The sequence below is a fragment of the Sycon ciliatum genome, chromosome 1 (genome assembly GCF_964019385.1).
Source record: "Sycon ciliatum chromosome 1, ocSycCili1.1, whole genome shotgun sequence".
Taxonomy (NCBI): Eukaryota; Metazoa; Porifera; class Calcarea; order Leucosolenida; family Sycettidae; genus Sycon; species Sycon ciliatum.
This window is the reverse complement of record NC_088643.1, coordinates 75168272-75196018: the sequence shown is the minus strand read 5'-3', so window position 1 is coordinate 75196018 and position 27747 is coordinate 75168272. Positions and strand designations below refer to the sequence as shown.

Below are 27747 nucleotides of genomic sequence, written 5' to 3'. Positions count from 1 at the left end.
ACTTTTGGCAAGAGTTATGAACTCTTGCTTTGGGATATCTGGATGATACTTACTTTAAAATAAATCTTTGAAAGGCAAACAAGGATGTAATGATCGGCACCCCAAACTGCATTGGTACTACAACCAAGACGGGAGTGTGGAGTAGTATAGTACCGCAGGCACAGGTAGATGTCAGGACTCAGAAGGCAGCTTCGCCTGTTATATTTTGTTTGTACGACTCTAAAAATTCAACACAGTACATACAGCATATTATCCCCAAGCTCGCACATTGTACTGACACTACAAGTCTACTGAGTGAGAACGGGTTTATTCACAACACCAATTATCTGATTATTGCAAGTCTATGTACAATAGTACTGAGTACATGACTACAATTGTAGTCGACTGTACTCGTACTGTATCAAAATACTAGTACAACCGGGGATCGATCGCGGGAGTCGTGAAAGCCCGTCATATCCCGGTCCCGGGATCTGGGAAAGTTTTTTTTTGAAACTTTTTACTCCTGCTGCTGAGCTAGCGATCATTTCGACAATCAATTTCAAAGCCAATCCAACTGCAAAGTTGCTTGTCTTTAGAGCTACAGCCAGAGAAAGCTCTTCATCATCCAATGTCTTCTGTTGAATTTCAATAATGCTTCTCTTAGCCTGTAGGTTTGCTTGTGCTCAGTGGTACTGAACAACTAGCTTCATGAGAGTGATTTGAACTTGAGATTGAACGAATTTTCCATGTCTGGCAGAAGAAAAGTAACTCTCCATGGTGGGAATACTATCATCGAGGCGAATAAGCCCCCTAAGGGAACGGTATTTTCCAGACTAGGATCAGAGCGCAGTGGTGACTCATCGGTATGTTTTTACTGGGAAATCTTCGCAGAATTTTTGTTGTCACTCGCACATATTAATTTTTAGTTATTTTGTTCGATTACCTCCTTTCATGATATGGGCTTCAAATTACACACCGAGACGAAATTGTTATATCAGTGTTAAAGCTGGAAGGTATTTCCTTGATGCAGCTCATGGCGAGTTCAAGCAATATTGAAATTTTGATGGGTTTTATGTTTACCTGATTGCATAGCATTGTACAAATTGGAGCCACTGCATGTGTTTGCATGCGAGGTAACTAGTTCCACGAACTGCTGTTGAGCATGCTGTAGTATCAAGAGTACATAGCCCCAATACTCAATCTGCGGACAGACAAATGTGCAACTCAAGCATGCCATGCAGTCCTGACAGAGTTTCAAGTTGATTTCATTTTTATGATGCAATGCTCCTCGCACGAGTGATTTACGACGTTTGTACTGGGTGTCAGCGCATCACACATGTTTCCTTGCACTAGTTTGTACAGGATCAAATGGGGATTCGTCCACCACAGGCCCAGGATACTTGTGATAATACTTGTACGATGCGCATTGTATCATAAAAATGGCGTCAACTTGAAATTCTGTCGGGGCAGCAGGGGCTTGAGTTGCACATTCTTAGTTATAATATACGTCACGTGGGAAATATGGTCATCACCTACTACACTGGGTCTAAGATTAATGTTGCCAATATGGCTTTGGTGCATGCAGTGCTGTATTGGTCACACACACGCACACAACGTGTATGCCGCTTATCATTTGGAGAAATGCACTTACTCCTGATCAAAGGAGAACCCTACACATAATCATTATCAACAGCTATGATGTACACGTCCTAGAAGTGCTATAGCATGCAAAGTGTAAACATGACCTCTCCCCGTCTTTCTTTTCTTAAAAAAAATGCCGGGAGATATTCCCACTTTTTCCTAGCCGTAGTGATCTATAAAAATGCACAATTGCCATATGAAGATGTCATTAGCCGTTCCAAGCCATGTCTTGTTTGGAATAAGTAAATGATGCTGTGTTCACCTAGGTGGCTTATGGCAAAATTTCACGTCATGTATTGTGAGAGAAACAGCGTTAAGAAGAGTAGCCAGAAACAACACGGTAAAAGGCATAACGTCATACACGTTACTTAGAAGGAATGACTAAGGGGTCGTCGCAAAAGTTTTTTTGTCCCTGAAAGGAACGTCGTTCATTTCGTACTCGGACCCCTATGCCGGACGACGAAAATCGCATGCATTGTACATATGTACAGTATCGGTCCACTTGTGATTTTGGCTCGCCCTCCCCCCCCCCCCCCCCCCCCCCTCCCCAATGATTGATGTTCGTTTCAGAGATGACACAACACTTTTGCGACGACCCCTAAAGGTGCAAGCATGAAGACACCAAACTAGCGTGCAATCTATTGTTACAAAGCCTACAATCCCTTTATCCGTTGGTTGTCAATAATGGACAACCAACGGATAAAGCTCGTGCCTTTTGTCATGCCTTCTATGTGTATAATGTTATGCATTTGACCGGTGTTGTTTCTGGCAACTCTTCTTCTCGCCGTTTCTATCGCATCTCTGCTGTTTAAACCAAGTAATTCATTGTGCTTGTTCATAATGTATTCTGCGTACAAATAGTAGATTTAGAGGACTGGTGGCGTGCATAAGGGGTTGTATTATTGCCATTTATATGGGCGGTATGTACGTCTCAGATACTAGTTAGCATGTGCTGCATCTTGCCTGATCGACTTGCTGAGACTTGATCATACATTGTAGTTGGGTTCGTAGTTTTCCCACAGTGCTCCTAAAAAAATGTGTGTATGCTGTGTAGCTCTTCATCCGCAGAGACAGCAATGCATCGACCATGACTGTTCTATTTAAAGCCCACTTGTTTTGCTTGCGGCTTTGTTGAAGCTGATTCTATTGACTTGTATGTCTGTATCTTGTTTTCTTCAAGCCCTGCAATAACTGACCTCTGGAGATAAACCAATCTTGGTCCTTTGCTAAATGTTTTTTTTGTCACGTGCAGCGCAAGGTGCGCCATGCATCCCCGACTCGTCGGAAGCCATCGGTTGTGTCTGTGCCAGATCTAGAGCCATGTCGCATGTGGGAAAAGACCGGCGACTGTCCATATGGCAGCAACTGCAAGAATGCTCACCCCGAGAAGAAGGGAACCTACTCTTCCTCGTCCTCCTCTGATGCCCATGGTAGCAAGGATCGAATGATCAACATCGATGCTCCTTCGTCGTCGTCTGGTGAGTGATTGCTGGTTGTTGTGCCTAAACACAGTGGTGTGTCCAAGAGTACATAAACAAGAGTATGCACTTCTGTAGCTGGTCTGGTTCACAGCGGAATTTGTTGCTGACGTCACCCTTTTTTTTAGAGCGGATGACGCACGTCGTACAACAAAGCACGCGTTTGAGATTCAACTCTTGCAGTAGCTGTGCAGTAGCTGTGCAGTAGCTGTGCAGTAGCTGGAAGCTGCTTCGATGTTCATGTACATGTACCTTTTTGCACAGTATGTACTAGTATGTACTAGTATGTACTAGTATGTACTAGTATGTACTAGTATGTACTAGTATGTACTAGTATGTACTAGTATGCAGAGGAAAGTAGCTTTATTTCTGCTGCTGGAGCAGCCATCATTACCGTAGTGGCTTTCCTTTGCGAAGCGCCATCGACCGTGTACAATAGCTGTGCTTTCTTTGCTTTCCTGGTCTGCCTTTGCAGTTGACACGCCCTGGCACAAAAAGCCCACCACCAGGACTATATCCAACGACGAGGCAACACACCATCGGTCGCTATCGTCCAGGGGACACTCTCCTGCCGCCTCGCACAAACGTAAGCGCTATGCACCTGGTGGCGACGAGGCCCTGGAGCGCTCCGAGTCCAGCAGCAGGAGAAACCCTGCGGAGGCCAAGGGCGGCGGCGGCAGCAGCAGCAGGCCAAGTCATGATGAGTACCCGGCTGCCAAGCGCAGGCGGCATACGAGCTATGATGACCGTGGTGATGCTGGTGCCGATGTTGGTCGCGGTGCCAGTGCAGATACGGCGAGCAAGCGACTTAGTACGGACAGTGCCAAGCCATCTAAACGAGAGCATCAAGAACACTCTGACCATCAGTATAAAGCCGAGCGCTTTGAGCGGACAATCTCGACCAAATCGCACCATTCTGAAGAGTCTGCAGGCAGCAGCAGCAGCAGCCGGGTACGTTCGTCTTCCAGCCATCACACTGGCAGCAGCAGCACAAGTACCAGCTCAGCCCATCATTCTCATGCCAGTGGTCGCCGTGTGTCGCGCACGAGTGACGCTGCTGACCCTCACGACGCTAACTTTGCCACGGGTCATTCGTCGCGCACATCCTCGTCCCACTCTTCTCGCCACACACACGCTGCACCGGGCTCTGCAACAACTAGTAGTGGCAGCAGTGGTGGTGGTGGTGGTGGTGGTGTCGGTGTGCATTCTCGACACCATGCATCATCATCTAGCAGCCGCCATGACAGCCACGTTGACCTTTCTTCTCACCATGCCGCTGCTTCGGACAAGTCAGCTTCTTCACATCGGTCATCCTCGAGCAGGGGCACACATCACCATGAACATGGCGATCGTGATCGAGGCCGCAATGTGTCCGAGATCTCCGACCGTGACCGCCAGCAGTTGTCATCCAAGCACGCCAGGTCACCAGAAGGGCACCACAGGAGCCGGTCAGGCGGCGATCGGAGTGATCGGCGTTTGCACGATCACGGCCACACTGCTGCTGGCAGTAGCAGCAGCAGCAGGCATCACGGCAAGACGCATGCTGACTTGGCGCATGATCGGCATCAGCTTGTACACGGCAGTGGTGCCATGCACCACGATACACCCTCACCTCGCATCAGAACAGCTGGAAGTCAGCAGCCACACCAACAGCAGCAGCAGGCTCACGGTAAGGAACGCAGTAGGGTAGACAAGCGGCCGGATCGCCACTCAAGGGAGTCGTCTTCATCTCGCTCCTCTGCCACGCGACCGCCACGCTCGGATTCTGCAGGAGCAAGGTCTCATCACCAACAGCACAGCAGAAGTGGCAGCAGCAGCGGTGGTGGCAGTAGAGCTGGCAAGGACAAGCATCATCATGAGCCCTTAGACACTGATCTTGAATCTCGTTCGATTGCAGGCAGAGGAGAGCGTCTGCTACCGCCAGCTAGCAGCAGTAATCGAAGCAGGACCGGTGACCGTCATGAGCCAATCAATTTGGATGCAGATGGTGCGGATAGAGACTTGCCCAGCCAAGCCGAATCTGTTGCTGCAACCAGTGCTACCGCCGGCGTTTCTGTATCCGGGGCCGAGAGTGATGTTGACAGGGAGCGGAGGCTTGGCTTTGGTCCGGGGCAGCTAGCAGGTTCAGCAGAAGCAGGAGATAGCAATTATGGTGATGGCCAGGAGGAGGAGGGCGGTTCCCGACAGCGCAGTGAAATGGAGGATATTGGCTACGATTTGAGCGAAAGCGAAAGTGATGATGGTGAGGGATTTGCTCAACCGCTGGAGGGCTTTGAAACGTAAGTTTTATTTCTTGCCTGCTTTGTGGTATTTGTTTGCTCCAGCCCATCCCGCCGGTGTTTATACGTGTGTGTGTGTGTGTGTGTGTGTGTGTGTGTGCGCGCGCGCGCGTGAGGGGGAGGGGGAAGCAGCATCTTTGCTATCTGGTGAGCCCCGGTCCTTTTACCGTAGCATACGATCAGAGCGCCTTGTCTGGCGAGAATGTCCAATGTTGATCCTTGATATACAGCCGGGGAAGGGAAAGTTCCTACATCAGTATGTTGTTGTGCTGTCAGATCTGCTGCGATTGTGATCGTGATTGAGTAGTGCTCTATTGTCATAGGTATAGTGGACTCTATCGTTTGAAATATTTTCCGTGCACACCATGTATCATATTCGTCTACCTGCGTCTTGCTGCTGCTGGTGGTGTATATTCCTTGCACAGTGAGGATGCAGAGGGCATAGAAGGTGATCTTGAAGTGATGGATGAGGTAGACGATGGCACTGATGGTGACAATGATGACCATGACGCCAGTGACAGCGATGATAACGACAGTGACGGGGGTAGCGACGATGACCTACCAGGTAACGAGGCACCTATGGGTGTAGCACCGAGCAGCTCTTCAGAATCGTTTGGCCGCAAGCGCATGCTCAAGGCTGTACTTGTGAAGAAGTTGACGCAGACCGAGGTTCGACAACTGGTGTCCAGCAGGGCCGGTACATCAGGTGATCGCATGGCCGCTGATAGAGAGCTAGGTGACGACTTCTCAGAGGGCTCCTGGTCCCCCATGCAGCAAGCTGAATCAGAGATGACTCGCGACGATGACCATGAAGGTGAAGAAAGTATGGGCGAAGGAAGTGATAACGATGATGATGGTGAGCATCCCGTGTACTCCTTGTACCAATCATGGTGCAGTGAGGACGAAGATGAGGAATTCCTTGCGCTATTGCATGCTGCAGGTCCTGTCGACGAGCAGCCCAAATCTGCTGCACCAGGGGTTCAATCTCTGCTCATCTTGCCGTCGGCAGCTGCAGTTACCGGTTTGGATAGTGGTGCAATGCCCGGCGGTGCTGCAGCTGCTGCTGCTACTGTTGGGAAGGATGCTGGTGTTCGCGCTGCTGCTGCTCTGTATGAAGATATGGATGCTATGAGCGATGATGACGACTTGAATGAAATCCTTCGTGCTGAGAGCTGCGCCGGTGACGATACTGCGAAGGCGGACGAAGATGCATCAACGGAGAATGACATCCCCACAACCGGCGCCTCGGTGGAGGACATTGACTGGTCCGTCTTGGCTCAAGAACAGCAGAAACAGGCTGCTGCTCTTGCCACCATGGCAGCTGCGGCAGCAGAGACAGAAGCCCCGGATGTTTCACCTGAACAGTGCCTGGAGAAGTTTACGGCCAAGAGTATTTTTGAGAGCTGTGGCTTGTCTTTACAGCTCGTTGGTGAGGAGTTGTTGAGCAGTGTGAGAACATTACTCCCCGATGCCAGTCAGCTGGACGTTCAGCAGATGTCCCAAACTCCCAGCTGTGGCGCTTTGGTGCAGAGTCACTTTCAGCGTGCAGCTGACCGGAGTTTTGACAGCATCCTGAAGTGCATGAAGGGCCACGCGCTGACGGCTAGAAAAGACCTGGCAATCCGACAGCAGCTGAAAAATGCCGACGATGATTGCAAGGTGAGTGAGTACCGGTTGCTCTCTGTGTCCGTGTCTTCATCCGCGTGTTTGTACTTTTAAAAATTTATGACGTGTATGTGTCCTATTTCGAAATTGTCTTCTCCTCTCCATCTATCTCGTGATAATGATATGCCATTTAAAATCTTCATGTCCTATCATGTTTTCTTCATGACTAAATGACTGTGTTTGGGCAAACCGTCACAACTCAAATTCATGCTGCTATCACACATTAGCAGCGCTAATTTGAGTTGTGGCGGTTTGCCCAAAACACAGTTGGCTCTGATATGAAACTGCATGAAGCGCCCAAATGGATTCTGCCTTTCTCTCTCACGAGTTGTGGAAGTTCTGATCTGCACCAATATGATTGTATGACTTGTGCGGTTTTTGCCGCACACTGTACCTTGATGTCAAAAATGCCAATGTGCCATTGGATTGTTACACTTTGACTTCCGCCTACTTCAGCGACATGCTCTTGTGTGTTTCCAGCTCATACTTTGATACTTTTTTTTTTACGGTGGCTGCAAGGAGTATTCGAATATTCGATTGGTATTCGTTTAGAAACGCGATAGAAGGAATAGTTTCCCCTTTGGAATATTCGTTTCAAGGAAGTGTACAGTTAAGTATGTTAATGTGTCGATCTGCGGTTGTACAGACGCTGTGACACATATGGGCACTCTGTTCAAGTGTCGCTCTATCGTAGTTCTAGAACGGATGTACATGTAGTGATATGTACATGTGTATGCGCTCTTAACATGTCAATCTGTGGTAGTGGTGCTAGTACCGATGTCGTGACCTTGAATTGTGTGGTGGTATGTGCATGGATGTGCACATGAAGGAGCAGTCGCTCAAAGCTATTTTTCCTAAAGAATATTCGATATTCGTTCGATAAGTCAAATATTCGTTCGTTAGCCGTAACACTACTTATTTTTAGTAAGTTTTTACTTTTTAATTCTAAACCGGTACTGCTGAGTCTGTTGGCGTGACTCCTTTCCACCCTTCAGAAGTACATTGTGCTATGTTGCTCTGCACTTTGCATTGTCACTCTGTGTTGCAGGTGATCCTGAGCCAGACGGCGTCAGCTATTCCCGGTGATGGCGCGTACCTGCGGCCGAGTCTAGAGCTGTACCATCGGCGCTCCGTGCTGACCACTGCGGGCAATCAGCCCAGGATACTTGCCTCCGCTGTTGGCTCTGTCTTAGCGACTTGAATGCCACGCGCTGCCGTGTGCTGGCGGCGTGCTTACAATGCTTTGTGTTGTCTCGTCTTCTTCTTGCAACTAGCTCCTATTTACGTGTATACTCGTTCGTTGCAAGTACCTACCGGTAGTAGCCGTGGTATCTTATTGTTGCTTCCTTGTGCAGGCACAATGACTTTAGGTGTTGCATATATGCATGCACTACATACACTACATGTACATCATCATTATTGATCAGTATCCTTATCATGAACTCTTGAAAAATCATTTTCTAGGCTATCGATCTAATTTGCTTGGAAATTTGCAATACTGCCATGAAAATCATGCTGCTTTCTTTTCACAAAACACGCCATGAAACACACAACATTGTTTCATTGCAGATGTACTTATGATAACTACAGTACATTGTATATTGTATTGTTTATGCTAACAAGTTAGTAGGATTTTCCCATGACGTGTACCCTGTCTGTGTAGTACTAGTAATACAGATTGAGCTTTCACAATGTGACGCGAATACTTCCACTTCACTTTAGAAGTACATGGCTGTAATCTGTCGTTCTGCTACCTTTGTGGCATGGCTCTGCCTCTTGTCTTGTCACTCTTCATAACGGCAATTATTTGACAATGCGGCAAGTGTTCCACCACTTGGCATGTACATGTACACCGTATACAGTCAGGACTCGCATAACCGCACACATCCGTTTTCCACAAAAAATATCCGGATCGGCGAGGGAAGCGGATAATCGAACACACATACTGTAGGTGTGCACGGCATATGCTGTAAATCGGTAACCAACGATTTTCTACCGGATGGCGAGGGATCCGGATAAACGAGGACCGGATAAGCGAGGTCTGACTGTACCTGAGGATACATGTATGTCCGGCCATGACATGTAGTCCACAGTCATGGTCCCTTCTTGTCTATGTGATTAGGCAGACCCCATTGCAAGGCCAGGGATGCGTTCACGGGCAATTGATGTTGTCCACGTGATGTTATGGTGGCGAGCCAGCGGAGTTGTTTATGAGCGCCAACAATAGTCCATAACCTATAGTAGGGGCTATGGATTCTTGCCTCGAACTATCAGCGGCGTGAGTCAGCTGATTCGCTTTTGGGAGCTATAAAGTACCCTATATACATTGCTAATGCATCACTGTGCCATGAAAAAAGCTGCTGTTCCATACAAAGCATCTCAGCTGATGATGTATTTGAATAATCTCTACATCAGACATCATGACTGACAAAGAGCATACGGTAATTACGGGATAAACGCGTCTTCATTCTCTTTACTTGTACATGTTGTAGCACGTAGATAAGACACGGTTCAGTCCCTGCGGTCGAGTCTGGGGAGGTGCACAGTCACACAGTCATTGTTCAAGCACAACCGTACATATTTGAATAATCTATTCATGTGAAATTCTTCTACATTGTAAATTCTATTGCCGGTATTTAACGAAAAAACGTGTGGTCGGAGTGGTGATCCATAATCATGGTAAAAAATAATGATTTTTTGAAATAAATGCATATGCAAGAACAAGTATGAATGGTTTTGAAAATACAGCAAGAGCAAGGAAAAGGCTGCTGAACCAGCAATGCCTATCGTCAGTCAGCACAACCATGCGCCAGTTCACACCGGAAGAGCGCACACAACTAGGCAGCGTCTGTAAGCTTATTGTGAAACAAGCAGAAACTAGATTTATATATTTAAAAAAAATATTTACAGACTTTCCCTAAATGGAAACATGAAATGATACAATATTCAGCACAAATAAAGGCCACTCCACGTTTTCTAAACCAGAAAGCAACGTATGACGAAACTTGTACCAGCATGCTATGCTGGTAAGACAATACTGGTAAGACAATGCATTAATGCTGGGTGATGGTATAAAGGACAACGACGCTATCTACAGACTGGACGTATGTACAAACATTTGTTGACTGGCAGCTTCGCCACACTGAGTAGGTTAGTTCTGCGAGCAGATGACATCTATCACCTACGTTGTTGGACACGCAAAGCCGCACACAGGACAAGAGAACAGGCAAACAAAGATAACGGGGGAAGAGTAAGAGAAAACCGCCGGGTTTTTACTTCTAAAGAGGGACATTAGGCAACTCAACTTTTCCCATTTTTGTATCGACGGTGAGATTGTGCGAAATTTTGTTTAGAGAAAAAGAGTCTGGAGGTTTCAGGCACGTTTGGTTGGTACAATCTAGAACAGGATCGAACAGCTGATGCTTTCTTGCAGGTTTGCTGAGAGGAAGGCTCGAAGTGGTCTCGATCGCAGTTGCAAGTCAGTCAAGTGTCAGCCAAGCCAGCAAAAAGTATGAGCTTCATGTTGGAAGAAGCAAACTTACATCTTCATCATTTACTCACGCTCTTTTAGGTACCTATACTCACCATCCAAAAGCTAGATATAAGCGCCAAGTCTTGTTTGCTGCAGCTCATATCACCATTGTAATGACTTTGAAGAGTGGTGGTACGGATAGGCCTTGTCAAAATGTCCAGTGAATTCTGCGCTGCGTGCATTAGTTTGCTTTCCTCCAACTACAAAACCTATACAATCTATACTATTCTATAGTTCTATACAATGTACGTACATGTATCATAATCATACTTCAACTCCCTCAGCCTTATGAATACATATAAATCCTACATTAAATGTTGTTCTTACACTTGGTTCCATGACGACAGGGTCTGTGCAGCGCTGAACTGTACTACTGACGATTTCGTCCACCAGGACTTTCACAAGGCTATTACAGCAAGCGGAGGAGAAAAACAAGCACACCATCACGTTTCTAGATGAAATCAACACATTACATGGACGCCTCATTATAATTATAATGCTGCATGGGAGGGAAGGGGAGGGGAGGGGAGGCTGCAATCCCATACGAGTATTGGGCAACAGTTTAGCGAGAAAGAAGGGCTGATATTGATCACCTCCAGTAAGCGATCAAGGGGCGGAAAGTCATAATAATTCCATGGCCTGTGCAGAAGGATGCCAGTGTACGCACAGTAGTTCACACCCAAGTGTGCTATGTAGCGACATGCAGCCCCCCCCCCCCCCCCGGCTCTACTGTAGATCTCATTCCTCAAACCAATGATAACAGCATCACCACACACTGCTGGAGACCTATAGTAGAGAAGCGGTTAGGATATTCATCAATCAGCATACAGATCATTATTGGTTTATAGTTTATACATCGAATCAGGTTTTGATTTCACTTGCTACACACCATAACCCGTCAGGGACTATGCCAGCAGTATCACCAATACGAGTACACGTGTGGCTTACTTTTCATCAGAGACAAAGCGCCAGAGATAGATCTGCAGGTAGTGCGTATCCACCTGTACCTGCTGCAGGCCATACTTGCCAAAAGTGCGCAGGCGCACACATTCTAGGAAAGTCTGCACCAGATACAATAAAGTAGCACACAAGACGAAAAGACACAGCACGTGAGATAAGAAAAAACATAACGCTAAACACGACTGTGTACATGTACTGGTACAAGGCAGCTGATTTCCTTGCAGGAAACAACATCATGTACTTCATAAGAGCACTGGGGTCTTCACACAATCATAAGCCATGCCATGGACAGAAGCATAACTAAGCACTAGTCAGCAAGATACCCACGCTCAAAGAGAGTGTACGCAAGCCAAGTATGTAGTTCATCCCAATCTGCAGGCATCTCCGTCCACATAATGTGAGTAAGTATCCGGTTAGGAGAGGCCGTCAATACTACTTCGAAGTATATTTATTGACGCCCTCTCCTAAACTGGATACATACTCGATGCACGCACACACATCTGCACGCGAAGATGCGACCATGCACTTGCACCCTACCCCACCCTACACACCTTGAGTGCAATCTTGACGATGCCCGTCACAACAGACACTTTGTTGAACTCCACGGAGCCGAAGATCTCGATGCGCTCAGAAAACAGCTTCTGGATGTTGCTCATCAAGTTGGTGTCGAACGCACTGTCATGTGAGTCACAACAAGAAGAGAGAAACCATATGGTTGGACACACAACTACAAAATGATGCTCAAGCCCAACTCGCCATATCCGAGGTCAGTCAAAAATCAACTATAAACACCTTGATGAGGAAAGCATTTTAAACAGTGTACAGGGATAATTTGTAGGGGGGGGGGGGGGGTGAAGGCGTCAAGACAGAGTGGAAGAGCATCAGCGTATTCTGGTAAGCAAAGGACCGGTACATGCACTATTTGGAGTACTCTACATGCGCTATACAAGGAGGAGCGCTGTAGGTATTCGAAGTAGTTCCCAGCTATCTGGACTCTGTATGTCTGGTACACTCCCACAGCAGTTTACACTGAACAAAGTCGTCTGAATTACCTGGTTCCCGGACATGTCAACTCGGCATAAGCCACTGACAAGCCCTTCAACCTCGGACATACAGTGCCTGGGCTAATAATCGCCGACTAGTATGCCCCTTTGGGATTATGTTAGGAAAGGGTGGCTGGTTGCGTGGAGTCCATCAACTTTTATGTTTGAGATACGTTGCAGTGGAAATTCACTACACTATGTCTCCCGTAAGAGGCTAGCCCTTTCCCCAAAATGGCATGTCAGCAGGGTAGGAGAGCGCTGTGCACTCCCACCCTGCCTTTCCTTGAGCCCTGGTATTCATCTGGTACATGCGCACACCCATTGAGACCAATCAGTTCACATTATTCGGTATGTACTAGGCAGCGCTGCATCAAGTAGTCATCATGCATAGTGATGCAGACGAAAAGGAGGGGAGAGTGACGATGAACCTACTTTGGTGCATAGTTCCACGCCCGAGTGCCAGTTGGTATATTCCTACGGCGGCTGGCACGACTGTCATCTAAGACCAATCACATCAACGCATGTATACACAGACACACACATGCACACGCACAGAGCAACAGTAGAATATTTAGCCGGACACCACAAGCATGCACTTCTTGACGTGTTATCAACTACGCAAAGCATCATCATTAAATACAAGAATACCCGTTGAGGAAAGGTGAGTAGGGTGAATGCACACAATAGCAGTCATCCACTAGAACTGCGTCAAAGTGATACACACATTGCAACCTACCCGAACTGTGATCGCCGCGTCTCGTTCCCTCCTCGAAAAGCTGCCCGACATGGTGGTCGAGGATGGAAACGTCCTCAACGACGCGCTTCATGACTGGTCTGACCGTCCTCGGCTCCAAGGTGCTTAGCCAGTCGCGTGTCTCCACACTCTTGCGGATCATCTGCACATCAAGTGGTTGCCAAAAAGACCACACCACAACATGAGTGAGGATACACAGTGGGGAGTTCCATGCAAGAAAAATGATGCTGAAACACATTGTCATATTGAAAAAAGGGTTTTCAGCAAGAGCAGTCGATGCACCTCTTGTCGTCGTCTCCTTTCCAAATCCATTTCAGTCCAATAATTGTGCAAGGATGAAATAGTCAGAGCACGGATCAGACATGCGTGCAGTCATGCATGCTCACACCCATACACACAGTGATATGTAGGCATACACACGCATGCGCAGACACGCCATGTACCTGTGAAATTGATAAGCCTTGTACGCTCACAAAGTGATCCAACAACTCCTAAACAGAGAAGAATGCAACAGGGAGAACAAGTGAAAAAGGTCACAAAAATCAGCTCTCCAATCAGCACTGCAAAATCAGCTCCTTCTTCCACATTTTTTATTTACACCCTTCCCTCACAAAACCAATAGCATCTTGAAAGCACGCGCCAGTCAGTAGATTGCCAAGGGTTTTGAGGGTTCACGAAATACATCAGACCACTTAAAAAAAAGGGTGATTCTGAAATACGTGATCCGGAACGCTTCTCATCTGCTCAGAGACCCAGGCGAAATGGTTTCCATATCAGCGTAGCATGCTTAAGTAGTACAGAGATAACAGGCCGCTTGTCCTATAGGCTATACTGTATGGCATAGTAGTAGCATACAGTCATGTATGTGGTCGAGTCTAACACCTCACCTGAGCTGTGGTACCAGCATACTTGCACAGGTCGGCGATGGGCGTTGCACCAGATGATCGTTCGCTCGCAGGAAACGCCTCGTCCGCCAGGCTGACCTGAAGTCCACGCAACATTACACACACACACACACACACACACACACACACACACACACACACACACACATCAAGCAGTGTTCTCAAGGAAAATTCACATCGATCACCCCGGCAAAGGCCCTGCTGTAAAGCGATAGCTGATAACCTGAAGTTCACTAAGATGATGGTATTCTGGGCTTACATCGGTGTAGTAATTGGGATTACTGCAAGGACAGTCAATCACACAGGAGCTGTGTGATGCTGTTACATACATATGATAGAGGTGGACACGAGTACAAACACCTCCCCCATACTCACCAGATAGCCAATGACCGAGTCCTTCATCTCCAGGCAAAGGCGAGAGAGGAGCAGCAACAGCACCGGAGGCGGAGGTGTTGACCGAGATGTGGTCACCTTGCACATGTCCTGTAGCCAGCCCCGCCGGTGGAAAGAAGAAGAGGACACAAGTGAGATTGCATGCACATTGAACTCATGTCTACACACCTGTAGACGGGTAGTAGTAAAACTGTGAACAAGATGGAAAATTGAAGCTATGTTTCTTGGAAACCTATGGACCCACCTTGCCTTGTTGTGCGTTTGGAGGACGGCCGCTAACACCCATAATTTTAAGCGGATCATCAGACAAGAATAAAACGTATGTACAAGTAATGTCGTGACAGCAGAATGTGTAGATATTAAACTGAGTATTAGCACTGCTCATGGACATAAAGTCAGTCGCTGTGTGCTATGCATTGACTTACTGCTGCTGTGTCCACTATGTGATACAGATGCTTGACAACGAGACCCTGGCGTATCTGCTGGCGACAGAATGGCACGCGGAACCTGGGCTGTGACGCAAACACCACCTCAGGAGACACGTACACCTGGCAAGGAAAACCATCACAACGAAGCAGAAACAACAGTAGCACCAAGTCCCAAGCGAGATGCGAATAAGAGGGGAGCATTCACCAAACACTCTGGCGGTAGGCGACTTCAAAGCTCATACTTCGAACTACACTCAACAGAGACTCCAGTCAAGCTGTCCATACTAGTACTTCAAGTACACACAAGATGGAGGAGTGGGGTGAAAGAGAACCAATGCACTAAGGTGACAAATACCTTTCTTCGTGAAAACCGAGTGAGTTCTCGACGTCGTTACACTACAGAACCAAAAGTCCAATTGTTGCCAGTTGCTCACCTTTCTGTCATACAACATGCCCCTAGTACGCTGCGGTAGAACATTGCATCTTCCTGCAGAGCCACAGCTTCAAGACCCTAAGTCACTAAAATCGTGCAGATAGCGGCACTACTCATACCTTTAGGCTGTTGATAGTCGCCTTGAACTCCTCCGTGATCTTTCCAGACACTTCCTGGAAGAGAGCAGTGAGTGGAGCTGACTGGCTTGTGTTCTCACCAGCTTGCGCGCCAGCTCCAGATGGTACCATTGACTGTGTGGCAATGGCTTGGCGAGCATCAGCTAGGTATGCTATATTGGTGGTGAGTGGCAGTGCCAGCACAAGAGAGGACACAGAGAGGAGGAAGACGAATACCAAGAGAGAACAATAAGAACGAGAGAGATGAGAAAAAGAAGAACATGCAACGCACGGTGCACACCAGGCATGCACGGTGAAAGAGCTGAAATGCACCAGGCAGCAGCAACACAATTTCGCATGGACTTCACAGTCACAAAAGAACCCGAGTTACGGACATCTCGAAGTTCTGGGCAGCACCCGGTCCCGGACCGCCCGGATAAGGGAGGTATGCGTGTACCTGCAAATTGATCCCGTAGCTTGTCAGAGAAGAACGTCACACGCAGTACTGTAGTCGATGAAACCATTTCCGCTGCCAACCTGAGAAACAAAGTTAAACGGAGCACATGGCGAGTTTCAGATTTCCCTTTTCATCTGTGCACAAGTTCTGACCCAAAGCATTATAACAAGGAAAACACAACAGAGCACAACACATATACAGTCATGTACCCTGTACCTTACAAGTAAGACAACATGACTTTGTGCTACAGCACAAACAAACCGGTTTTACATGGAGGATATGCGGACTCAAGGAGACGGCCGCAAGAAAATATCATGCAAGATTCAGCTACAACACCAATCTTTACCACAGCTACATTCGTAGCCGACAAAACTACTCTAGAGCAGGCACGCTGAGTAATGGTACTACACTCGGACGTCTCTTATCCGGGCACCTTGGGACCGCGTACTGCCCGTATCTCAGATTTGGCCGTATCTCAGGAAAACTCATCTACCATGTGCCATAATCAATTTTTGAAGAAGTGTATTTGGCACGTATTGTACATGTTCAGGTTACAGAAAGAATCTATTGATAAAAAAATGTGTGGATTTCACAGGTCGGCCGTGACAAAGAAGCACTTGCACATATGAAAAAAGTTCAACCCCCCCCAAATTCAACACATTTTTGCCATAGGAACTCAAGGTGAAGGTGCCCGGTAGAGAGACGTGCCCGTATCTGAGGCGTCCGGATAAGAGGCGTTTGAGTGTACTGTCCTCCATTACTAAGTAAAGAGTCCACAAAACAGAGCAGCAAGGTGGTACAGCAACGCTAGCATGCACTACGTGTACAAGGTACATACTCGTCAATCTGTGCAACAGGCATCAGCTTGTGTACGCTCAGCAACTTGCGATGAAAGCGGTCCAGCGCTCTCACAAGAAACTGGTCACTGCCCTCGGGCACCTGCAGTAGTAACAAGAGAACGAGCAGAGAATTCAAAGGCATGTGCTATTGCATGTAATACTCAGACATATAGAAACCCCATCAAAAAGTAGGGTCCAAAAGGAAAACAAATTTTGATATTGGTTCGAAGGAGATATCTCTCACTTGCATACGCTACACCAAACTTTCCAAATCCGCAATTTTCTGATTTTCGTTTCAATAGCGACCACAGGTGATGACGCACATCTTGCTTAGCTCTGTGAAGTAAGACGACTAGTCAGAAAAGTAGGCTGCTGCTAGAGTTTTGTTGTATTTTTTTGTGCCGAAATTTAGGTATTTAGGTGATTGTTTCATCGGATCCGAATCCAGATCCATATCCCAGATCCACAGGGTACTTCAGAATCAATCGATCACATTTTGTTTGCACCACTACCGTGACCTTGTTGAGGTAGAAAAATGACGGTCGAAAAGTCACTCCAGGGTTCGTACACATCGTAATCAGTGCATCGCATTGCATCGCAGAAAGTGGTATTGTGAATCATCCTTTAACACATGGGGCAGCTTGCAATGAGACTTACCTCACTTTCAAACCGACGTTTGACAATCTGAAAGAACTCCTTCAGGGTGGCCTTGATGAAGCCAATCAGTCTTGGCTGCGCAACGCGCTTGATTCTGTGGGCAACTCCCCTGAAATACAAGAGGAACATGAAACAAATTCATTGGTTTGAGGGAAAGATGCAAATGAAACAAATTCGATCTCTTTCCCCCTCCAATCCACCAGCAGAATTCCTAAGTGTGTAAAACACAGCAGTACATGCACTAGCATGATGATGGTATTACAACATACAATAAATGCCAAGGCTGAGTTTTTATAGGCAATAACAAGTTTTTAAAAACCTGTATAAAAAAAAAAATGAGGCGTAGCTGAAGCTGGAGGTACGGGTGGACACACATCGGAAAGTACATGAATATCAGAATACATGGCGCTAAGCTGGAGGTAGGAGTGGGCACACATTGGAAAGCACAGGAATACATGTATCAGAATACATGGTGCTAGGGTCATGTGATTGTTTCGCTCTGGACACTTTGGATCGAAAAAGGAGAATATCAGCTTTCTAGTTTCTACACAGCTCAAGATCGTGAAATCAGCGACTGGTGAGTGAAGCAACCTGAGTCGACCCAACGCGTACCTTCCTAACACACACACACACAGTCACTGGGAAATCAGGCAAGCGTTCGTGTCACATGCTGGGGGGGGGGGGGGGGGGGGAATGGGGTTATATTCCTAGGTTTGGATGATTGTGAAAAGCACTTACTGTTCATCAGTAGATCGCCGCAAGAAGAGATCGGTAAAGTTGGCAATAAGCAGAGCTACGTCGCTCAGCACACTGTTGCAGCCCAGGTCGGCGAACTCTAGGACGTCAGAGGCCAGGCGTACACGTTCCTCCGCTTCCCCCGCACCAGAGTCGCCGTCGCCTCCGAGCTGCGACAGCTTCTTCAGGTCCAGGCTGATCTGGTGGCTGGCTTGCTTGATGTACTCGTCGCACAGTTCCTCGGCCGGCTCGTCCAGCTCCAGCAGCAACTCAACGCACTCGGCCAGCTTCTGCGGTTGTGACTGTCAGTAAAGGGGTGGTAGCACACGGGCAAAGCGCGGTACAGGTCAGGAATGAGAATGGAATGATCATGAGCACAACATCTACACAGTTTTATAGCAGGGGCAGACTATGGGCAAATGCGATACACATCACGCCTCAAGCGGTGTCCGCCCCTGGGTGATTGTTTCAACTTTTAACAACACAGTCATGTAACAATGCATGAGTGCCAGTCAAATTAGCAAGAAAGCAAGCTCGTCTTTCCAACTTATATATATAACGGGATCAGTATCTACACAGTTTACAAGTCCAATGCACCACACCCACACACGCACAGGCACAGGCACCCACACCCACACACTCACCCCCCCCCCCCCCCCCACACACACATGTGCCGCACACTGTCCACAGCAGACTACCACTGGCGTACGTGCAGTCGAAGGACCTACCGAAGTGCTCCGCAGCATTCCTCTCAGCTTTTCCCGCAGCTGGTCGACGATCTGCAGGCAGTCGCGCTGGATGATCTGAAAGGATGGCATGTGCTCATACTCCTTGAGAACGTGCCTCGCCTTTACATAATACCTATAGCAACACAAGAAAAGTGGCCAGGAAGCCAGAATGATAGCAAGCAGTGTGGCAGACAGGTGTAAATAACTTCATGTTTGCTCAGTGCAAACAACAGTAGCACACTACAGTAGCACAATAGTTTGTATGTACATGTACATGGAATAGGAGTGAGGTGTCCTGCAGCTTCATAACGCAATGAGAACCTTCGAGCAGACATGCTCCTTCCCTCAGCACTTTCAAACTCACAACTCAGTATCAGTTTCAAGTAAACTTTCAAGCTTCCACTGATACTGAGTGGTGAATTTGCAGTGCTGAGAGAAGCATATCTGCTCAAATTTCTCATTACGCTTCAGCTGATTCTGTTTATTGCCATCCTCAAATTTCTCATTGAGTTTAATAATACTTTATAAGGCCACGCCGTTTTTTCTATGTTTCGTGTCACCTTATTCGATGAAATCAATGAGGGAGGGCGGGAAAAAACCACCAAAAAAAACCCAGTGTACGTGCATTGCATTTGTGTACAGTGAAGCTTAGACCTGGCACTGTTCATGTACATTGAACATTATTAATTCACACATGCATACATATACATGAATACATGAGTGTATCCCCCGAAACAGTTTGCTGTGTACAGCATTGGGTTATGTATTCATTTCAATACAATGAATGTCGCCAAGTAAGTTTATAGCACATGCTAACGCTACTGATTGGTAACAACTGGCCAAATTGTGTCAGCATTATCAGCTGGATGGGAAGCCACGCCTCTGCCATGCTTGTGGTCCAAACACAGGCGGCATGATGATTGTGTGACTAGCGGCCCAGCTTATTACACACACATGTACATGACATGTACATGTGTGGAACAAATGATGCAAACATAATAGTTACCATGTAACAATCACGTTCCGTTTTTCTTCTTCTTTTGGGTTACATATTTTCCTTTTCTGGTTTTCTGGGTTTGCATTAAATTTTGTATTGTATTTTCAAAAACAAAAAAATCTATAAATCCGGCTGTGAAATACAAGCACGCGGGGGACGCGGAACATAGATAAAAACGGTGTGGCCTAATAGTGGTAATAAAAGGCTGGGCTTTTCATTTTCAAAAGAAGGTCCTGGCCGCAATGAAAGGCACATGTAGCCGATCTGTGCATGCATGTGCACGTGTACTGGTTCATGCATTCATGTTTGGAGTAGTCTGGCAGTCCCAGAAGCCATGTCCACCCAGCGTCGCGCCCAAGTGTCCGTCACGATCAGGAAACTTCACCTTTGCGGTCAGTCCAGACCAGTGCGCGAGCTGCAAGGGCACACATCACCTGAGCGTGTGCCCGAAGTTCAAATCTCTCACGATTCAGCAACGATGGGAGTTTGTGCGCGCCTGCAAGGTCATCTGCAGTTGCTGCCTGCCGGGTGGCCGTTGGTCCACTACGTGCAAGATGAGCTGTGGTGCCTGTCAACGGCGACACCACGTACTGCTGCACTCCGACACACCAAAGCGAGATGCGTCCGGTGGCACCAAGCCGACCAAGCCAGTGTCAGCGGAGAGACACGGTGGTCACACGGCTCACGTCACAGTTGACGCTTCAGCCGAGTTGTACACTGAAACACATACCACTCACGTGATGTCCACCCTCGGCACCGCCATGGCACCAGCTGAGCAGCGTGAGGAGGACAAGTCACCCGAAGCATTGCCGCTATCATTCATGACGGTGCCTGTCGTCCTCAGTCACAACGGCAGGAGGGTACAAGGCACAGCGCTGTTGGATCCTACGTCGTCGACCAGTTACCTCTGGCAGCAGACCGCCTCTGCCATTGGCGTGGGTGGCCCACGCAAGCAGCTAACATCGTCAGTCTTGGGCAGCGCAAGTGACCGGTGCGTATGAACACGTCACCATCGCGGTTGACACAGCTGACGGCTCAACATCGGAGTTCCGTTCCAAGTGGGACGGGCGATCAATCAACGATGAGATGTACAGTGGTCCACGCCTCGTCATTCCCCAGAGTTTGCGACGTCGTTTGCTGATTGACCTCCACGCATCACATCAAGGTTTGGAACGCACGAAACGCAGAGCTCGCCAAATTGTGTACTGGCCTCACATTAACAATGACATTGCCAATGTCGTCCATAACCGCCCGTCCTGTCGTGAGATGCAGAGCTCACAGCCCAAGGAGACGCTGATGCGTGACCCGCCTCCTGCTCTTCCGTTTGAGCATGTCAGTGCTGACCTCTTCACTTGCCAGGGCTGGGAGTAGCCGTGGTTTTGACCATGCTGTTTTCCTGGTCAGTCGAACTTTCCCTTTCCATCTCTGATAGTATAATGTAATAATATTGTTCTCCTGCTCGACCTGTCTTCGGGTGGCTGTGAACATAACAGTCAGCGGGTAAAGACGTCTTCAGCTTCCATTTCAAGCGACCAGAGTTCACCAAGTTGACAAGGCGTCCCGTCGAGCCGGACAATTAGCTGCACTGTTCAGTTAGTGAGAGCGCCGGTACTCTGACACTGGTGTACTGTCTCTAGTTTATTCCGGTTGTTTGTTTTCTCTTGTGGCTGTCTGCCTGCATTTTCCATGTGCTGCCTTCCGGTGCGTTCATTCTTGCTGCTGCACTGCCTTGCTCATGTACCTACTCAGATGCCATTTCGTGAGTGAAGGGGGAGATGTGCACGCATGTGCATGTGTACTGGTTTCCTGCATTCATGCTTGGAGTAGTCTAGCTGTCATGTTCATTGTCATGCTGTGTGGTCACGCGCGTTGGCATCTTGGTGCACGACAAAGCTGTCTGCCGCTTACGCTCTCTTTGTACGCATTCATGTCAGGCGATACATCGGCCCTCATTCGCATAGGTCCGGGTCTCTGGTTTCACACGCGCTTTTATGTTGCCCTGCCGTGTTACATAACATGGTGCTTTTCCTTTCGATCGAGGCTTCTTTTCGTAAGTAAGTTGGAAACACAAGGATGTTTGCAGTGCGAGTTGAGCCCGAAGTGATACAGTCTAGAATCCGGAAAAGCGAGCTAGACAGAGAGCTGGCCACGTTTACTCTCCATTCTCCCCTTACCCCTCTCCCAGCGCATACATATGTACGATGACTGTGGCGTCCATCTATTTCCAGCAGTGTTGTTCACTTGCAGAGACAACTTCATGGGTTAACGACTCACCGGACTGCCTGCCCATCAGCATCCATTGTCATGCACTTCTTCAGGCGAGATGGAAGCTCAAACAGGAATTGTAGCTGCAGCAAGGAAAAGATGTAGTGAACGTAAGTGACATGGCAGGTTGTGGCATTGCCCTGAGCACTGAACTATTAGCAATACCCAGGAGCCACATTGTACACTGCGGTAATAAAAGGCAAGTTTTCAACAGCTTCACAAAGTAGGACACCAATGGCCCACTCACAAAACACACTGCAGACAACTGGATCAAAGGTTCACTTCAGACAACACAGCACTAGCATAGAACACTCCTGGACGGTGCACACTCCACAGACATGTCAACCCCTCAGATAGGAAGCAACATTCCAAGTGGCTGAGTGCAATGCAGATGTGGATGCTACTGCTAGACAAGGCATTGTACCAAATGCACTGCATCACCAACATAATGTCATTAAGACTTAATGTTACTTAGTAACAAACCAATAGTACAATACTGTCAGGCGCCGAAGAACTGGGGGGTCAGCCTCCTAGCCCAGGCCGTTCTTGTTTTCATGGACTACAGTCTAATATATATGACCAAGAGTACATATCCCCCCCCCCCCCCCCAGAGTGTGATCCAGCTCTGCATAGGGTCTTGGTCGAGCGGAATCGGATCTTTGCGTCATAATACCGTACACATCTGAGGGGAACCCGGGGAGTTGCGTGTACTCTCGGATCAAAAACAATGGTGCCCTGCCTCGAGACCGGCCTTGCGCTGGTGTGGAGTGTACGCATGACATCAGAAGATCCGATTCCGCTCGACCAAGACCCTATGCAGAGCTGGATCGGAGTTGCACACTCTGGGGGGTTATGTACTCTTGATATGACTCTATGCAGAGTTGAGTCACCGTGTATCGTACTCGCGCGATTAGAGCCCTCTCTTGAATAGTGCCCTATCTCGAATAGTGCTCCAGTCTCTAAGAGCCAGTACAAAAATTAAAACCCTCTCTTGAATAGTGCCCCCCCCCCCCCCGCTTGTAACCAAGCGCGTGTGCAAGTTTGGTGTTGTTTTGCTAGTAAGAGTCTTGTCCATGCCATTGCACTGATGGTTTCAGGATCAAAATCGCAGTTCTTGTTGCCGTTTCTGTTGAGTCGTGATAGTTTAAGGTAAACTTTGGCTCCGTTTTTCTTTGTTTTTATGCTGGATTATCCAAATGTACCAGCATTGAAAAAATAGTGCCCTCTCTTGAATACTGTCCCATCTGTGGTGAACAATGAAACAATAGTGCCCCAGGGGCACTAATCGCGCGAATACGGTGTACATTGGAATGGTGCGCTTGGTGAAATCCTAGCCTGTTCGTTCTTCAGCTCCCCGTTCATTTGATGGCATTCCAGCTAAGACAGAAATCTTGTGCATGGAAGTCAGTCAATGCAATGATCATGCCCACAGGCAGCATGGAAGGACTGTGTACACACACACAAACACACACACACACACATACGCACATACACACACACACACACACACACACACACACACACACACACACACACACACACACACACACACACACACACACACACACACACACACACACACATGCCCATCGCGGAAGAGATGATAGCGAACAGCTATGTTAGACATAGCAACTTGTGCACACACACACCTCACCTCTCAGACACCTCAGACATGCCCATCGCGGGAGCGATGATAGCGAACAGCTATGTTAGACATAGTAACTTGTGCTGGGATTACACCATTCAACAGCTTGCAAGGCTGATGAATTGACCGCCACTATTTTTAGCCTGGTATCCACACACACACACACACACACACACACACACACACACACACACACGCGCGCGCTGCTGGGTGGATCCCTCCGTACTCACCTTCTTTAACAAGCTATGCACACCCGCCAACTTGCCAAGTTCCTGACGCTGGCCATCCAGCGACTTGTTGATGGTGTCGCTAACCACCTGGATTTGCTGCATGTTGGAGGACAATCTGTCCATCTCATCTTCCATCTTCTTAAAATCGCTTTTCATCTGAAGCAGACATACATACAAACATACATTTACACACGATAGACACTTCTCCTAAACAGTCCATCATTGGAGGCAGAGATCGCAACCTATGCCATGCAAAGGCACATACTTGTGGTGGAATCGCATCACTCAAAAGCTTACAAGGCTATCTAATGGGCCACGACTTGTTCTGCTCTGCAATGGAATCACAACGCATGTAGAAATACCATTTCTGGCCAGCACCCCCCCCCCCCCCCCCCCCACACACACACACACCTCCTCCATACATACATAGTCATACATACATACATACATACATACATACATACATACATACATACATACAATGTCTATCCAAGCTATGGCTACACGCAACAACTTACGTAAAAAGTGCACACACCTACAGGAAACAAAGTCATACGGTGGCCAACTTGAAAGAGATTTCCACTTTTGCACTGATGAAAGACGGAGGAGAAAGTGAGAAAGAGAATGAGAGACACATGGTCCATAGCTAGGTGATGTAACACCACAGCATACCTTTCGTATCATGTCTGTTGCACTAATAAACTTGTTGTAATTGTCGTACACGAGGGTCTGCATGTCACGGTCGAGAACCTTGATTTCTGCATCAGAAAAGAAAACCATGAAGAAGCCAGCAAGGGCCAAGGCATGTTAACAACAGTTATAATAACAGCTACTGTATATACAGAGATGCATCATGCTTGCACCTGCAAGCGGAAACAGATAATGCACACACACATACCCCCACCCCCCACACACGCATACAATAGTGGCAGTGACAGTCTTTAGCAAAACAGCAGAAATGAAACCTCAGCCTCACTTCAATAGATCAAATAGCGTTAAGCTGATTAAATCCGCTACTGTTCATTTATATGCATTCCTAGCGCTGCAGTGTACTGCGACTATACCCCCCCCCCCCCCACTGTCAGCCAGTACAGGTACAAGACTGCATGCACCCATCATGGGATAGATTGGGGTGTGAGCACACGTCCCTAATTCTGCAACACACCCTACAGTAGACTAGTAAATCTGTTATAGTATCTATCTATTGATTATTTGCTTGAGCACTAGTTGGGTGTTCAGTCACCGCCAGAGCAGTAGTCACTATTTTAAAAACTAGCCTATATCACAACAACAACAGGGTACTGACATGAGATCTCAACGAAGACGGGTTCTAATGCATTCACAGGCATGGCGTGGCAGTTCAGGTCAAATAATTAACAATGGTGCAATCAACATTGCACGCGTTACTCTGTGTGTGTAGAGGGCCAGTCCGCGTGCGCTCACGCTGCGAGCTCAAGTGAGCAAGTTACATGGCAACACTTTGCACGTGACCGGACAATGCTCTCAATCGTGGTCACTGCCTGCAGTGGGGTAGCACGATTATGGCCATGGAGTCGCAAGGATGCAAAACCTATTTTCCGTCGCACAGAGCCGGAATGCAAGCGGTATGGATCATGTGGCATGACATTTTAGTTGCAGAGTGCTGTTCTGTCGTATTTCTTGAAATAAACACTGCTGATGCTTGATGGTGATGCCAGCTATCACAGTGAAACGAACGGCATCTTCCAAAAACTAAAGTGCTTGAGAGATGTTTTTAACTTTTTATTCAGCGGGATTTTTAAAGGCCATCCAGTTCTTTTCATCATGATATCATTGTTAGCTAGCATTACCAGTAGGTTGTTTTGTTTCACCATTGGAGCGACGTACTGTATAATGCACAGGACATGATAGTAGTTGGCATGTTAACCATCGCACCAATGCATGTGTCAAAATACTCGTGGGAGTTATTTTCGAACCAGGATTGAACATCTCGAACAGATGTCAACCCTGGAGTTCATTACTCAATGGGCAGCATTCCTTTTTAGCGTGGCTTTAATTTCAGGGAATTATGGTACATCATCTATTTCACTGAGCTCATTTCAAACAATGCTCAATGCCTGCAAAATTCACTGAGCTTGACTTGGAAAACAAACATATTATTGAATAAATATGTCCTTGGCATTTTGAAAACGTGTATGTTCATCGCGCTTTTGCGTCATGCTGTAGCTTGAATGTGAGGTCCAGCTCCCGATCCGTCCCGCATAAGGTTCGAGTACCAAATCTACAACGTAGTACAGAATGTGCCCAAATGCTACGACAGGTTTGCCAATTGAAGCTTGAATTCTTAGTTTCTTCAGTAGTTCAAGGTTTTTCGGTGATGGCCACTCAGTGCTACCTTTTACTGGAGATCATGAAACTACTTCTACACATTTTATTGCAGTCTAGCAAGCGATGGTGTCGAAATTTAGCATGCAAACGTTGATGAAGTCACAAGAACTTGCCAATGTATCCATCGTATTTTTATTTGTTTCAATTGTATTTGTCTCATAAGTTGCGCAACAGTCAAGCAGATCATCCGAGAAGGACGGGTTGGTATGCTGACTTAATTTGCCACCTTGAAGCGACTACAAGAATGGCGAACGGACCTCATCTCTAGCTTCAACTTAGGAAAATTTAGGCCGAGTCTTGGTTTGACAAAGTCTGGCTCCCGTCACCGGTGATCACCGGCACGAACGGTTCACAAAACCACTTTTGGTCAAAATTCTACGGGATCTGTGCCGGGGCAGATCGCAAGAGTAGGGCACCGCCCAACTTTGCCGGCGGTCCCTTGCAATTATTTACCGTATGATTTTGTTACGACTGCACTGGTTCACAAAATTGCAATGCGCCGGGAGTGGTTGCAAGAGGCCCACTGCCGGTGACTCCTGGCGCGTACCGGCGATATGTGAACCAACCCTAAACACTGAGATCTTTTCGTGGCGAAACTCGAAGGTGTACTGGTATAGAGGCATATGCGCAACTAATTCACAATCATCTCCGACATTGAAATACCGTCACCACTACCACCACAGTCTCAGACGGTGCGTCACTATAATAATTAAACTCTTTTCTTTGTCAAATAGTTTGATGTTGAGGCTTCATCTGGGAGTACATGGTGGTGTTTTTCATACAGAAATGACACATCCAGAACAGAGGTAAGTTCATCATGCTGGCACTGCTCTTACGCTGATGCATCTCATCCTCTTTGTCCATTAGTTCAGCCAAGGACTTGCTCTGCAACAGCTGCTCCATGTACGCTGCCGACTGAAAATGTGGACTGTTGATGTCAGTTGGATCAATGTTGGCTTCTGATTGGTTTTCAGAAACGCCATAATACAATTTCAGCAGGTTGCGGCGCTTCCGCTTCGGTGGCTCTTCACCCTCAGCCATGATGAAGCAATCTACCAAGTGACGATAACTAATAGGATGGGAGGCTATAGCAAACTATAGGCCCAAAATCTCATCTCATCTTCTCAAGATCTAGTCTGTAGGAGCTGTATTCAATCTCAACTCAAGACAAACTGGACATGATTATTTCGTACGCTACTCACGTACATGACTGATGTGATT

At 47.4% G+C, this 27747-nt stretch overlaps 2 protein-coding genes across 2 annotated transcripts; one reads left to right on the top strand and one right to left on the bottom strand.

Annotated features, from left to right (window-relative positions):
- The first annotated feature begins 517 nt into the window (after positions 1-517).
- On the top strand, positions 518-8886 carry LOC135805454 (filaggrin-like). The gene is made up of 5 exons (XM_065319486.1): positions 518-842; positions 2873-3098; positions 3574-5377; positions 5803-7036; positions 8091-8886. Exons 1-5 carry the CDS (start codon positions 726-728, stop codon positions 8241-8243), a joined length of 3534 nt encoding a protein of 1177 aa, XP_065175558.1. The 5' UTR covers positions 518-725; the 3' UTR covers positions 8244-8886.
- Positions 8887-9618: 732 nt separating this feature from the next.
- LOC135805455 (vacuolar protein sorting-associated protein 51 homolog) lies at positions 9619-27730 on the bottom strand. The gene is made up of 20 exons (XM_065319487.1): positions 27363-27730; positions 24832-24917; positions 24160-24315; positions 22294-22367; positions 19023-19155; positions 18298-18596; positions 17560-17668; positions 16902-17002; positions 16064-16143; positions 15610-15779; positions 15055-15177; positions 14612-14719; positions 14219-14314; positions 13775-13822; positions 13314-13473; positions 13010-13076; positions 12086-12209; positions 11523-11635; positions 10902-10980; positions 9619-10223 (listed from the first exon to the last, which is right to left on the bottom strand). Exons 1-20 carry the CDS (start codon positions 27565-27567, stop codon positions 10194-10196), a joined length of 2361 nt encoding a protein of 786 aa, XP_065175559.1. The 5' UTR covers positions 27568-27730; the 3' UTR covers positions 9619-10193.
- Positions 27731-27747: the final 17 nt, after the last annotated feature.

Excerpts from the sequence above, each read along its gene's own strand:
- LOC135805454 (XM_065319486.1), top strand. The coding sequence starts at position 726 with ATGTCTGGCAGAAGAAAAGTAACTCTCCATGGTGGGAATACTATCATC. Across the intron at positions 843-2,872 it reads AGCGCAGTGGTGACTCATCG|CGCAAGGTGCGCCATGCATC; the intron begins GTATGTTTTTAC and ends TGTCACGTGCAG. Across the intron at positions 5,378-5,802 it reads CCGCTGGAGGGCTTTGAAAC|TGAGGATGCAGAGGGCATAG; the intron begins GTAAGTTTTATT and ends TTCCTTGCACAG.
- LOC135805455 (XM_065319487.1), bottom strand. The coding sequence starts at position 27,567 with ATGGCTGAGGGTGAAGAGCCACCGAAGCGGAAGCGCCGCAACCTGCTG. Across the intron at positions 16,144-16,901 it reads CCTGTTGCACAGATTGACGA|GTTGGCAGCGGAAATGGTTT; the intron begins GTATGTACCTTG and ends TTTGTTTCTCAG. Across the intron at positions 14,315-14,611 it reads ACTCGGTCATTGGCTATCTG|GTCAGCCTGGCGGACGAGGC; the intron begins GTGAGTATGGGG and ends CGTGGACTTCAG.